The following is a 15,467-nucleotide window of genomic DNA, read 5'->3' on the forward strand; positions in this document are numbered from 1 at the left end:
TGCACATTATGCAGCAACACCCTGAAATGATCCCAGCAAATGCTCTCCACTGTTCTCAATATCATCATATATTTGAAGACTGTCGGAATCAGTGGTCCATGAGCAGACCTCTTCTTGGTCTCATTCTACTCAATGAGAAGTATTTCTCGGACTTACGGAGCAGCATTGTTAGTAGCCAGCTCCCTGAGAAGTAACACGCCATGCGTCTATGCTTTGAGAATTTGATGTATGTATGTCGACGGACACAATGGCTTTAGTAATACAACTTTGTATTCCTAATGTTATAGTGTTCCTTTAACACAATGCCAAGGAGAAAAGACGCTTAAAGAAGCTATTGTTGCTGCCCATCAAACTAGCTCACCCCAAGGTCGTGCAATGCTCAGAGTTATATCTCAGACTCTACAGGCTCCACAACGATGTAAGAGATTGATAAAGTTATAAGATTACTTCAAGTTATTGCTGCTAAAGGTGGTTCTACAACACGTTGAATCATAAGGTTTACTTAGTTTTTCGCACATAGCTTCTCCATTTTGGCTTTATTTTTGTTAAATAAATCATGACACAATGTAATATGTCATAGTGTATTACGTTGTTTTTCATCTGGGGTTGTATTTACCTAATTTTAAGAACTGTTAAGGAACATATGATTGTTATTACATCATGATATGTAAAACCATGATGAAAGTACCAAACAGGGTGTACTTTCTTTTTCCCATGACTGTTTTGTTTTTTAATTGGAGTGTACCTGCTGGAAACATGTTTCCTAGCTTGCTAGATCAGGTTTAATTTCTTAAAACAAAACTTCTTTCTTAAAAAAAACAGGAAACAATTTTTAGCCCATAGTTTCCTTTTAACTTGCCAACCAAGACTTCTTAATCGATTAGCCTTGAGAAAATTATATTCAATTTTTTAAAATTTACAAGTTCCCTGGTTTACAAATCCAGTTTGCTATTATAACACAATTAGTCAGCCATCAGTCAGCTATGCTCACAGTTAATCTATTTTGGCTTTAAATTTGTGATTCACTTTAAATTCCTGACAATTCTTATATTAGTAAATAACCCTTATAGAAATGTATTACATGTGATCGACTCATATCAATATGTACCTTTCCTTGACGATGCCTTGCTTGTTCTTTTTCTGGTAGGAACTTGGCACATCTCCTCTGTGTTTTTTGTAATGGGTTTGTCTGTGGATGGGTATGATGTAGGAGTGTAAGAGTTCTCTGCTGGAGGGCACAACACAGGTTCAGCAGGCTTCTCAATGAGTGAGTATGATGTTGGAGAGCAAGAATTCTTTTTTGGTGGGTATACTGTTAGAGTGTCGGGCTTCTCTGTTGGTGGGTATGACGTATGCTCACAAGGATCCGTTGATGGATGTAGCATGTGAGCACCAGGCTTCTTTGTTGGTGAAAACAGAGTTGTTGCTCGTAGATTCTCTGTTGATGGGTATGGAGTGGGTGTTCTAGGTTTCTCTGCTGGTTGGTACAGCGTAGAGACACAAGGCTCTTCTGCTGCTGGATACAGTGTGCTTGTAGACTGTGTGACTGCTGGTGGATAAAACACAGTTTTCTCAAGCTTCTCTAAAGTTGGGTGGTACTTTTTTGTTGGTATATATGGTGGACACTCTGCTGGTGGGTGTGGCATAGATGTACAAGTCTTGTCTGTTGGTGGGTTGGTTGCACCTGGTGTACCAGAGTTCTCAGTTTGTGAGCACAGTCCAGGTGCACTAGGCTTCTCTTTCGGTTTGTTTAGCGCAGGTGTGCCAGGCTTCTCTTCTGATAGGTACAGTGTGGGCGAGACAGAATTTTCTGTTGGCTGGTATTCTGTAGGTCCACTAGGTTTTTCTTCTGGCAGGTACAGGATAGGAGCTTCTGGCTTCTCTCTTGTTTGGTAGGGCACAGTGGTTCCAGGCTTCTCTTCTTGTGGGTATAAAATGGGTGCACCAGGATTTTCTGTTGGTTGGTGTAGTGCAAGTGTATTAGCCTTCTCTTCTGGTGGGTAATGTACAGGTAACCCAGGTTTCTCTTTGGGTAGGTATAAAGTGGGTGTGCAAGGCTTCTCTGTTGGCTGGTATAAAGCACGGGCTTCAGGCTTCTCTTCTGGTGGGAAAAGTGTAGGTGCAACAGACCTTTCTGCTGGTGGATGGAGTGTGGGCATGCCATGCTTCTCTGCTGGTGGGTAGGGCATGGGTGGTGTTGGAGAAGGGTACTCCGAACTTGGGGGGCAAGCGAGTGAGGAGAGTCTTTGCATTGCTACCATTTCAGGACTGTCCAGCATAGAATTACTTAGAGTGCTGAATGTGTGCCTGCTATTAAAGTTTGGTCCAGGGGGTCTCACCATGTGTGAATCCACAGATGGTGGATATGGGGTAGGACCTGCCCTTTGTGGTGGATCATGGGTAGTGTTTCCATTCCATGTGGTAGGAGAGGGTCCAAATCTATAGGGTGGATAGTAAGATCCAGGAGGTTGGAATGGGGGTCGTGTCATGTATCCTGCAACAAATGGTGTTTGAGGTTGCGAGACATCATCCTGCAAAGACATTCTGGCCCTGGGAGAGGTTGGAGCATTGTAAGGTCTATGAGAATTTCTATAATTCTTTGTTGTATTTTCAAATAGTTCATGACCCCGAGGGTCAGTTGTACCTGGAGCAGTCTGGAATAAAAAAAGAGAATTCCTTTAAATAAAAAAAACAAAAAAACACCCCATACCCTCCCCATAAAAAATAGTTTAAAGAGATTTGACACATTGTGTTTAGCTGCCTTGCCCTCTTAGACTTGTTTGAGAACGGTCTTTTTTACCTTGTGTATGTCAACACAATTTTGGTCTGTCAATTACATGTTGTTAAATAATCCCACTGTAAAGCGGGGAAAAAAATAATATAAAATGAAATCGATCCAAAGCAACAGCATGTCTATTTTATTTAGGATTACGCCATTCATAGCCATTGGGTATATGGTGATGCTTTTCATTTCTTTAAAAGAACATTTAGTTCTGCTATTTAGTGATATTAGAACCAAATACCTGTACATCAGACCAAGCACAATGCTTTGGAATGCTGCTCCCCATGAGTAGAGAGAACCATTAGTACTTTCGTTTAGCTGTAGTTACCTGTGTGCTATAGCTCTGGGTATGCCGAACTGGATCCCCCAAATGTGGTTCAGGAAATCTCAAAGGTCTGTACCCTAATCCCGTGTCCGAGCCTCTTAGTGGTGCATGCATGTGAGCTGCCGAAGACTTTGGGGGGAGGGAGGGGAATATTAAATATGTTAAAACAAACTGACATTTTATAAGAACTGAAAAATTGAGTCTTGTAAGGCACATTTCAAGAACTTTGCAAAATGTGGATTCAGACATACCCCATAGCTAATGCAAAGGAGATTATTTTACAGCATACACCACATAACTATGACCTGTCCACAACACCAAACAGGAATACCAGAAGTTTAGGAAGAGAAATACCTGAAGTCCAGGCTGCAGAAGTGAGCCTTGCTAGCAGCTTGGTTACCTTTATACAACTCTTACCCCATTAAAAAAGACATGTAAATTGGAGACTCATAATATATGCTGGATACTTCATTCAAAAGGATACTATAGTCACCTTAACAGTTTTGCTTGCTTTTCAAAAAAAAATAAAAAAATTCTGCATGTGACTTGCACAGCCTTTCTAAACACTTCCACAAGAGAAATCTAATATCTAAACTTCCTTTAGTACACGTTTTGTTTCAATTTAGAATACCTCATCTTCTACTCAGTTAGCAACCTTCTAGACCCTGCCACAACCTACTGTGTGTGGTTAAAGTTTAATTTACAGAGCAAGAGATTAACATCCAGACCAAGTTAACAACGGATTAAAAATAAAACAATTTTCTTTTTTTCATGCAGGCTATGTGAGTCACAGCCTGGGAAAAGAAAAATGATGTAACTCCTAAATGGTAAAGAATTAAGCAGTGAGGCGGCAGAGGCATGATCTATACACCAAAACTGCTTCATTAAAGGGACACTGTAGTCACTATAACCATTTCATCTCTTTGAATTGGTTCTAGTGCCTGGAGTGCCCTGACACTGTCCCTCCATTCAGTGTTGCACCATGTTTGTGCAGTATACCAAAAAATAAGAGTCCCTGGCCCCCCACAATCCAGCCCCTTCTGTATGTGTAGCCAAGGCAGAGATTACACACTTCCTTGTTTTCATACCGTCAGTTGGAGCTCTGACAGGCTAAAAGCAGTCAGCTGACACTCTCAGCCAATCACAGCTGCCCATTGCTGCTCAGGCTAATGCTTCCTTATTAGCCAAAGCAGCACAGAGGGGATGGAGTGCCTGGGACTCTTGTTTAGCATTTAAACATTAAAAACTGTTTAATGCTGAAAGAAATGATGGTACCAGGGGACTCCAGACACTATAACCAGTTTAATGAGATGAAGCAGACACAGTGCCTACAGTGTCCCACTAAGTTAAATTCTGAATAAAACAATTAAAGATGCAGGCAAGTGTCCAAATTCTGACCCCAGAACAAAACCCCCGACTGAATGTTTTTGTGTTATTTCTACCGTAACATAAGGGTTTCTCTTTAAGTGCCCACATATTATACTTGACAGAAAGGGGCTTCTTTTAATATTATATATACACACAACCAACATAACATTAAGGGGACACAATGATCACCAAAACAACTTTAGCATAATGAAGCAGTTTTGGTGCATAGATCATGCCTTTGAAGTTTTACTGCTCAATTCTCTGCCAAGACAAGGCAGATTTTGCCTATGACCTCAACAATCTGCTATGCTGCAGATATACAGGACATATATCTTTTATTATTAAAAGGGAAAATTTGATAGTTTATTTAGATTTGCAAGTGACAATTGGTTAAAAAATCTTTAGTTCTTATGATAAGCACTAGGATTATTCTACTGTAGGTTTTATGCATCTCAAGTTCTTGCTTACGTAGAGATATTTTCTGTCAAATTTAGAAGTTAAAAAGACTCCTTGACATCATAACTCTTGTTTATTTGGGCATTATCAGTCACCCTCTCACCATGTTTGCTGTATGCATTGTTTGCCTTGGCATGCCTCCATATTGCAGCTGGTAAGGGTATGGTTGTCCTCTGGATGGGTTCATCATGGTTGGATCCGGATGCCCCTCCATCTCATCCTGCATGGGAGAAGACAGTGGATGCTTTCCAATCTCTGGGGACTGCTTCTTCCTCCCCCCATCTTCTTTGCTCTTCCTCCAGCCCCCAGCTTTGGAGCGTCGGATCTGGCTTCGCCTCTTCAGGGATTTGTCCTCATCCGTCCTAATCCATGTCTCCCCATCTGAGTCACCATCATCATCAGGTAGGTGTTTGACCAAGGCTTTTTTGAAGCAGCGCTCCACATTCTCGGCCATACGAGTATATTCTGTCAAGAAGAGATCTACATTAAACAAGCACTCATAACAATCTTTGGATACTAGTGACATTCTGCAACTAATCCAAATATGCCTTTGTAAACATCCTTAGCTGAAAAGTCTGTAGGATTCTTCTTCAGGATGACATATCTGTCTTGATGATAAAATGCTAGGGCTCCTAAAAGCTTGCACTCTATACATAATCATCCAATGGAAACGCATCAAAGTAGGGTATTAATGGTTAAACAGTTTTGCCCCATTATCAGTGAACCAAGCCAGTTTACTCCTGGCATCATAACACACTGTAGTGGTTATAATGCATGCAGTAACTCTTTAAAATAGACATTCCAATCACAATAACTGCTGCAGCTTAACAGCAACATTTTTAAAAGGTATGTTTGCATGGATAGTTTCCTAGTAACATAACTGCCACATTAACGTGTAGAGGTCATGATGCTTGGAAGTTCCCTTTAATTCAAACTACTTGATAAATAAAATTGCTCCTTTGGATTTAAACACTTAATAAATTTGAGGTACTAATATGCATATAAAGGGCTCAAAATTTTCACTAATCATTGGCGAGTGAAAATGTAGCCCTAAAAAGTCTGTGTTTAACATTGTATTGACTATCCACTGACTTCGGGTGGAAGGGGTTTTCAATCTCTATTTCCCCACTATAACTTTCTTGGTTTGTCCTCCGCAAGGCAAAGTCTCCACTGGAAGCCAGTAACCAACCTCATGCTGATAAGTTGCGTTAACAAAGAAACAGCTGTCCCATGGTTCACTGGCTTTGTATCTCTAACTGAGTTGTGTTTCAAAGCTGTTGTGTACAGCAAACAAACTCGTAGGAATCCATGTTTAAAATGGAATAATTAGACAAAAAGGTGATTCTTTGTTGAACTCATTTGTATATGTAGTAACAGCACTGCAAATGATAGATTTCTGAGGGAAAAGCTATTTATATACTGGTGTGTGCATTTGTGTTTAACAATGTATTGAACACACACAATTTTGTTTTGTTTTTTTAATACCAAGTTGACCCTTGCTTCTCAGTACATACCACTGTCCTGTCCATTATACTTTGCACAGTTCTTGAATATTGCTTTTATGTCACAGACAAATTGCTCCTTCGTGAGGTAGTATCCAGAACATAGTCTCTGTTCCACCCTGGATATGTCCATAGGGTTCTGGGGAGAGAGGTTTGGTTATCACAACAGAAGCAAATGTAAATATTGTAGGTCAAACCACAAATAAGCTGAAAAAATTTTGCACAAAAATAAATAAACTTTATAGGCTCATAACTCAGAAGGTGCACAATTCTGTAGCTATAGTGAAGACTGCATATCTTTGACACACATATATTTCTTGAACGTTCTTATTTATTTTAAGTTAGCTAAAATGTACTTAGATTCCAAATATAATATAATATTTATATATAGCTATAATCCCTTCTTACTGTGATGATGTTGTAATAATTTGGAGCATAAGATTCATCTACTGGTTCCAGGAAAGGCCAAGAATCCTTGTGAGCTTTCACTGCATCCAAAACTGTAAACAGGAGATGGGAAGAGAGGGGGAAATTTAAAAAAAAAAATTTTTTTTAAAAATGTGTAAAATGCAAAATCTACAAGCTTAGAAAGAGATAAAACCCAGCATCCTTGCACAGCAAAGAACAGTACTAAGGTGTCTTATTTTAAGTCAGTCAGCTGATCGGTCTCAGCCCGAAAAGCTATGGCCTACATTGCCGAGCAAAGCTCAGGAAGCCAACAGAACTCGAGCTTAGCTCAGGAAGCTAACAGAACTTCCAGCTCTAAGCCGATGGGTAGAGCACTCCTGGCACCATAACCACTACAGCAAACTGCTGTGGATTCGATGCCTGAAGTCGTTCTTTAAACGGTTTACGATTTTTGAAGCGACTGATCTGTTAGTTCAGGTTTTGGCCATTAATAAAAAATAAGACCGGTATTTTGAGACTGTTTAGCAACAGTCACTCACCTTTGTACATTCCTGTGTAATGGTCATCCAGATCAAAGTTAAATCTAATTTGAGACAAAGACAAGAAAGATAATTACAAAGGCAGCTTATGTAATAACAACAATTAGCTTCTACTTAATCGGCAGCTGATATACTAATATTACCATTACCCATTTATGTATAACCCTTATTGAATGATCTATTGCATTCTGGAGTACATCATAGGTAAGTACTATCTGATTCTGCACTTACAGATGATCTGTCCCAACATATTTCCATTTTATTTATATTTTACCTGGTTAGGTTCTAATCTACAAACTGCAAGCAAGGATTTGCTGCCTCTTGGATTCAAAATTCTAAACAGAATTGAAAAACCAATATTTGTCTTTTTATGGAGAGTTACGCCACAGTCAGAAGGCAAAACTGAAAATGAAATATCAAAATGTCCCAATATTAGAGAATATTCAGGGATTGGCCCTCTCTTTCTGAAGCGCCCTGCAGGACGTATTTCCCCCTTTATTTAGTGTGTGCATTTTACTTTTTGCAAACTAATATTAGAGATAGTCAAACACTTACAGATCTCGGGTTCTGTAATCCATTCTTACAGGTGAGCCAGGTTCCAATTGTGTTAGTTCAGGGGGCAGCTCTTTGCCCTGTGACAAAAGCCAGGCCCGTTCCTCTCTCAGCTTTCTCCTACGTGCACGCTCTGGAATATTGAAAAGTACACAATTATTTTCACTGTATTTCCAAAAAGAACTTACACCTAGAGATACACTCCAATAATCTCCAATGACAGGACAGTGCACTCAGCTTTATACAAAATAAACATAATAGGATATATTAAGGGAAACTAACCGTGATGGGAAACAAGTATTTTCCATGGAATAACACTAATTTAAGTGGCAAAAGATGACTCTTTGAACAGTCACTAATGGATTAATTAAATTAAAAGAAACATACAATAAAAGAATAACCACTAGCCTGTTAGCATCATCATCACTATGAAGAGCTGTAACAGTTAATGTGAAGGCCCCTTTAAAATATTACTTTAAGTGCAAATACAAAAATATATATATTTACACAAACATAGGTATAGGTGGTGTATACCCCCAACTGTTCCCAACATCAAATAAACAAGTGCTTTACACAGATAAAAAGGCCATGTCCTGGTGAACAGTGTTAATTTTGTTGACTAACAATTTTAGGCTACTAAAACTAATAACATTTTAGTCAAAAGACTGACTAAAACTAAATCACAATTTGCTGCCAATATTAACACTGCACAGAGGGGCTGTGAAAGGGGTAAAAGAGACAGAACAGGACTTGAGGGACACAAAGAGATATAGGGGCTGGGGAAGGGACAAAAGAGACAGACAGAGGCTTTAGCTAAAATCATTACATTTTAGTCGTATCGGTTAAAATCTCCAGTAGACTTAGTCAACTAAAACTAAAACAATTCAGATGACAATAATACGACTAAAACTAAAATGGCTTTTTAGTCAAAAGTCTGACTAAAACTAAATTGAAATTCGCCGCCAAAATTAACACTGCTGGTAAAAGATACTCATTTTATTTCTATAGCAAACAAATGCTTCTGAGAGTGGACGTGCCTATTCTCTCTGTTTTGGCAGATGCACATAGCCTTATACACTAAGGATGGCTGTCTCTACACTTAGACTAAAGTGAATACCTGGTGAAAATCAACTTGTGGTTTCTGTACTTGTACCGGAGGACAATCATCGGTAGCCAGAGACAGTTACATACCTTCCACAGATTTCACCTTCTCTTCCAAAACTCTCTTCCTCTCTTCTTTCTGCAGGAGTTCCTGCTCCTTTCTTTGAACGACCATCATTAGCTGCCTTTCGTCTTCCCCCTCTTCCAGTGTTTTTTCCAGATCCTGCTCCTGAAAAAAAAAGCAAGAAATGTATTAACCCTTTAAGGACAGATTTACTGGTGAATCTAGTAGAGGAATGTAAAATATAACATTAGGGTATATTTTAGACACCTTTACTCACACTTGTCTGGCTCACTTCAAAGGGTCAGAAACTCTAAATGCATTGATATAAAACACAAAACTATTTCTTGACACAATTGGGGATTACCATGATTACTTTAAACAAAGCCTATCTGAAAACAGGAATGGATATTAGTGGGATGCAGGTTCATAGGATGAATTGTGCTTAATTTATAGCAATTGTCTACGTAATTAGTTGCTAGTAAATGCGTGGCTGTGGCAGAAACAGTGCCACAGGTTCAAAACAGAAAATCTACTTTAATGTGATGGGGTCTATAACAAAAATAAATAAATAAATAATCAAAAAAGCATGTTAAAGTATACTATGTCATTAATATAAATCCCAAAAATATGCTTCCATGAGTCAGCAGGGAGATCAAAAGATCTCCTTGCTTGGCCCTGTGCCTTCCTACTACTAAGGACAATCTAGTCATCTATCGAATGCAGATCACTTTAAGAACTCCCTCGCAGTCCTCAGCGCTTCTAAATGACTCAACACTGAGCTGTGAGGGAGCTCTTAAAGGGATCTGCACCCAATATCTGTGGAAACCACAATGATTCTCTCCACTGGACCACCAGGGATACAGCTCCACATTGTGCCTTCCACTGGTTCACCAAGGATTACACCATCTATCCTGCCTAAAGGTGGAAGGGCGGGAGGGGCAAAAAAAACAACACATTTTTTTTTAATTAAAACTTTACACACACACACACACACACCTCAGTATAGAATTTGGAAAAACTGTTATATTCACTTTTAACCACCAGGGAGCAACCCAACACCACATTTTATAAAGAAAAAGATCATATTGTCTCACAGACAAATTAACAGCAATCTACCTTGAGCCTGGAATTTCTATAGCTTGAATAGCCGGACAATCTTTTTGCTGCCAGCTTAGACTGTTCTTTCTGAATTCTAATTTCCTACAAAACAGAGGAGGAAAATAATTAAGGAAACAATCAGGACAAATAAAATATATATTCATCTGGTTAATATCATCATATCCCATTTTAGTGTCAAAGGATAAGCTGAAGCACATGTTGGAAGTCTGTACTTACCTTCTGAGAAATCATATTGCAGATTTCTGGGAGAAATTCCTCACTGAGAATCTTATACAAGTGACGTTCTTTTGGTGAAACTTTGTCCTTAAAGCTCTCTGTTACCTCCTTCCATTCCTGCTCGGTCTGGCACAATAGAGACCAGGAGCCCTCACCGGGCGTCACAGCTAAATAAAAAGACATAATAAACAGGTCAACAAATGTTTAAATGCATTCTACACACGAGTATGTAAAGCAAAATAAAGTCTATGTATCAATCACACATTTAAATAATCATTTAGATAGATGATTAAATAACATTTGTGTTCACGGAAAGTGATGCACTGCAACAACAAATGATGATAATTAGTAAGAACGTATTTGTGACACTGCACACTGGCAACATCCTTGAAGTAAGCGATTTTGTTTTGTTAAAGGGACACTATAGTCACCTGAACAACTTTAGCTTAATGAAGCAGTTTTGGTGTATAGAACATGCCCCTGCTGCCTCACTGCTCAATCCTCTGCCATTTAGGAGTTAAATCCCTTTGTTTATGAACCCTAGTCACACCTCCCTGCATGTGACTTGCACAGCCTTCCATAAACACTTCCTGTAAAGAGAGCCCTATTTAGGCTTTCTTTATTGCAAGTTCAGTTTAATTAAGATTTTCTAATTCCCTGCTATGTTAATAGCTTGCTAGACCCTGCAAGAGCCTCCTGTATGTGATTAAAGTTTAATTTAGAGATTGAGATACAATTATTTAAGGTAAATTACATCTGTTTGAAAGTGAAACCAGTTTTTTTTCCATGCAGGCTCTGTCAATCATAGCCAGGGGAGGTGTGGCTAGGGCTGCATAAACAAAAACAAAGTGATTTAACCCCTTAAGGACCGGACTGTTTTTGCGATGTTGTACATTTGCGACCAGGCATCTTTTTACACTTTTGTGGTGTTTGTGTTTAGCTGTAATTTTCCGCTCTCTCATTTACTGTTCCCATACAAATTATATATTGTTTTTTTCAGGAAAAAAGGGGCTTTCTTTACATACCATTATTTATATAATCTCATGTAATTTAATTTTAAAAAAATGAAAAAATATGATGAAAAATTTAAAAAAAAGTTTTTTGACTTTTATGTGAAAAATCTTTTACTCATCTACAAAACCGAATGAAAAAAAATGCTAAATAGATTCAAAATTTTGTCCTGAGTTTAAAAATACCCAGTGTTTACATGCTTTTTGCTATTTTTTTTGCATGTTATAGGGCTATATGTACAAGTAGGATATTGCGGTTTCAAAACATACATTTTTAAAATGTATCAATAGTGACAGTGTAACACTATTATCTGTCATAAATCGCTAAATAACACCCCACATGTACATATTTTTTTTAAAAGTAGACAACCCAGGGTATTCAATATGGGAGTATGTCCAGACTTTTTTAGTAGCCACTTAGTCGCAAACACTGGCCAAAGTTAGCGTTCATATTTGTTTGTGTGTGAAAAAAGTAAAAAACTAAATTGAACGCTAATTTTGGCCAGTGTTTGTGACTAAGTGGTTACTAAAAAAGACTGGACATACCCCATTTGCAATACCTTGGGTTGTCTTCTTTCAATGTAAAAATATTTAACCCATATATTTGACCCTGTAACTTTCAAAAACGCTATAAAACCTGTACATGGGGGGTCCTGTTCTACTCAGGAGACTTTGCTGAACACAAATATTAGTGTTTCAAAACTGGAAAATGTATCACAACAGATATATCATCAGTAAAAGTGCTGTTTGTGTGTGAAAAATAAAAAAAAAAGTCACTTTCACTGACAATATCATCGCTGTGATATGTTTTACGGTTTTGAATCACTAATATTTGTCTTTAGCGAAGTCTCCCGAGTAAAACAGTACCCCCCCATGTACAGGTTTTAGGGTGTAGTAGAACGTTACAGGGTAAAATACAGTGATAGCAAATTAAATTCTCTGGACTTTCGGCCTGGGTTGGCAGGTCCCTTAAATTGCAATCAATAAAATAACTTAATTATGTAAAAATATTACATAAATACACACGTAGAATTTAAATATATATGCATATTTATATATTTGAAGTCTACGTGTATATTTAGATAATTATTTATGTAATTTTGTATATGGACATATGAATAGTTTGCATTCTTTTTATTTATTTATATATACATAGATATATATACAATTTCATTCTAAGTGTATTTTGATATAAATATATATATATTAATATCAAAATACAGTTAGAATATAATTTCGTATAGATATATAATTTTTTTTACATTTTTATTATTTTTAATTTTTTGAATTTAATTTAAATTACTTATTATTCGTATTTTATAATAATAATATATATATATATACACAATATATAGTTATTATATATATATACACGTGTGTAATTTAATTATAAGTGTATTTTTATATTAATATACGTACATATTAATATAAAAATACACTTAGCATGACATTATATATATGATATATAGACATTATATAGGTATAATATATGTCTATATATCATATATATACACATATATAATAATATTTTTTTTTTTTTTTTTAACTTTCACTTTAATTTTTTTTCTGATTTTACACTGGCAGGGAGACTGCCTGTCAGCACAGACAGTCCCCCTGCAGGCAGAGACTAGGACACCTATTGTGACCATGTGGTCGCCCTGTTGGGCGATCACATGGCCACAGGGGTCCTAAACCGCCATGGGGAGACTGTCTGGGCTGCAGGCAGTCTCCCCACACCGGGAGCACCGCCGATCGCCGCCGGGGGAACGACGGCGATCGGGTAAGTACATTGGACGGTTAGGACGGTTCAGGACCGTCACCGGTCGGCAACGCAAAAATGCCGATGACGGTCCTGAACCGTCCTCCGTCCTTAAGGGGTTAAAGGGACACTCCAGGCACCCAGACCACTTCTGCCCATTGGAGTGCCAACTCCCACTACTCCTAACCCTGCAAGTGTAATTATTGCAGTTTTTTATAAACTGCAATAATTACCTTGCAGGGTTAACTCCACCTCTAGTGGCTGTCCACTAGACAGCCACTAGAGGTCACTTCCTGATTTATAGCAAGGATTTTCCTTGCTAGAGCGTCGCTGGACGTCCTCATGCTGTGTGAGGACCTCCAGCGTCGCTCATTTCCCCATAGGAAAGCATAGAAAATCTTTGTCAATGCTTTCCTATGGGGAGACGTAATGCGCATGCTCGGCATTAGGTCTCCTCGGCCGGTGGGCGGGATCAGTCTAATTTAAGTGTTTTTTGATTGGCTAATCAGTTTTTGGCACCAATTTTAACATTTACATTCTCCTATATATAATGTATCTTGCCAGGTATATTGCTATACTACCATTTTGATAGGACCAACTCCTACTTTATTACACCCCATATACAATTTTATTATTCCTGGCATTTTTTTTATATTTTTTTAATTACTCGTATCCTGAGTCAAGAAATCCTAAGTGGGGATCATTCCACCAGCACTGTATTAATAGAGCAGTATTTCCTGTTCTATACTTGTAAGTATATTTTATTTTTATTTATTTAAATATACTTTTCCTACTGAGAGAACTATCGTTGTTTCCCATATATTTCGGAGTACCAAGGTTGGATTGACGGACGCATCCCTCCAGTATATCCGGTAGCGGGGATCATACCGCTAAACGCCCATAAGTCTAGAGCTGGTTCAAGCTCCTGTAAATGTGAGTGTATTATCCTATTTTCTACTTTTCATTTTATCCTTGGAGCCGCAATACTTCACTATTGGCAGTTTGTCGTGTTTTCTATTTTGTCTCCACATATACGAATTATCCTACTACCCGGACGGATCAACTCCTGAGGACTGTATAGATATCCCACCAAGTTATATTAGTGAGACTTTTTATTTTTTCCTTTTATACTATACTTTTATCATTTCAAAGGACTCTTTTTTTTATAAATTTTTATCTAGTGACTTATTTTTGCCGTTACCATCTCATTGTGACCATTTGGTCTGGTTTATATTGTCTTTTATCACTGTATTGAAGCTTTTAGCGCAGTCCTTACCCCCTTCTTTATATAAACTCAAAAGTTCAAAAAAAGAAACAAAAGAATAAAAATAAATTCAGCAAGTGAAAAATTATATGAGAACTACTAACAGCACAATAGGCAACAATGGACATGTAGGAGAGGCTTCCAAACTTGGTGTGGTGTACAACCACTACATATATACATCATATGAGGTACAGGTCAGGTGACCACCAATGTGGATGAGTGGTCCAGGGGAGATCAAGGTGTAAATTCAAGAATCTTAGAGGGGTAAAGATCCGTTAACCAGGTCTTTGTAGCTCCCATTGCGAATACTGGCCTCTAGACTTGTACATATATATTTAACAGAGAAAACAACAGTTCTAAAACCACTAGCTGGTGAGGCTACTGGGAGGTATGAAGGAAGAGATGATTGTGCAAGGGGCAGTGCTTCTTTCAACACCTTTAATTAAGTAGTTTAGTAAAATATATTTTTTCTTTGTCATCACAGATGCCACATGTATTTATAATATAGCAAAAAAAAAAGTGGCTCTGCTCTTACCATTCTGCTTTGATGTTTCTTCGAGAGTCAGTTGAATGACTTCTAACTTCTCACTGCAAAAAAAAAACAAAAAACGTTTTTATCATGAAAGACAATAAACCAATGCAAATATGCTCTAATAAGGCATGTATCAACTAGTATATTGTTTCTTAATTTCTTGACTGTTGTGTTCCTTCCATCACTTCACTTTCTACACCAATAAATGTGTGACAGGGAACGTCACAAAATAGTTTTGTAAGCGGTCCAAATGACCTTAAGCCTGTTCCATCCACACTCATGGCCAACTAATATGAGATCTATCATCTTAACAAGTATGGTTATGCAAGCTGGCTATGTATCCTTCTTGGCTATGACTAACTGAATTACCAGACATTCCACACATTATCTACACATTTAAGTTGATGTATTATGTGCCATTTAATGTCTGCCATTATATTCAGGACCTTCAAAATCCAGAAAATTTAAAT

General features: G+C 37.9%; 1 protein-coding gene across 1 annotated transcript in view; it reads right to left on the reverse strand.

Annotated features, from left to right (window-relative positions):
- LOC134602612 (chromatin remodeling regulator CECR2) overlaps positions 1 to 15,467 on the reverse strand; it is an 80,567-nt gene that overhangs the window by 5,300 nt on the left and 59,800 nt on the right. Inside the window, exons 6-16 of the mRNA XM_063447648.1 lie at positions 15,001 to 15,053; positions 10,433 to 10,599; positions 10,214 to 10,297; positions 9,124 to 9,262; positions 7,936 to 8,065; positions 7,381 to 7,424; positions 6,842 to 6,933; positions 6,446 to 6,572; positions 5,035 to 5,396; positions 3,111 to 3,236; positions 1,109 to 2,654 (exon numbers count right to left, since the gene is read on the reverse strand). Coding sequence (XP_063303718.1) covers positions 1,109 to 2,654; positions 3,111 to 3,236; positions 5,035 to 5,396; positions 6,446 to 6,572; positions 6,842 to 6,933; positions 7,381 to 7,424; positions 7,936 to 8,065; positions 9,124 to 9,262; positions 10,214 to 10,297; positions 10,433 to 10,599; positions 15,001 to 15,053 — 2,870 coding nt within the window. The remainder of the gene's footprint in view (positions 1 to 1,108; positions 2,655 to 3,110; positions 3,237 to 5,034; positions 5,397 to 6,445; positions 6,573 to 6,841; positions 6,934 to 7,380; positions 7,425 to 7,935; positions 8,066 to 9,123; positions 9,263 to 10,213; positions 10,298 to 10,432; positions 10,600 to 15,000; positions 15,054 to 15,467) is intronic.

The sequence above is a fragment of the Pelobates fuscus genome, chromosome 3, assembly GCF_036172605.1.
Source record: "Pelobates fuscus isolate aPelFus1 chromosome 3, aPelFus1.pri, whole genome shotgun sequence".
NCBI lineage: Eukaryota > Metazoa > Chordata > Amphibia > Anura > Pelobatidae > Pelobates > Pelobates fuscus.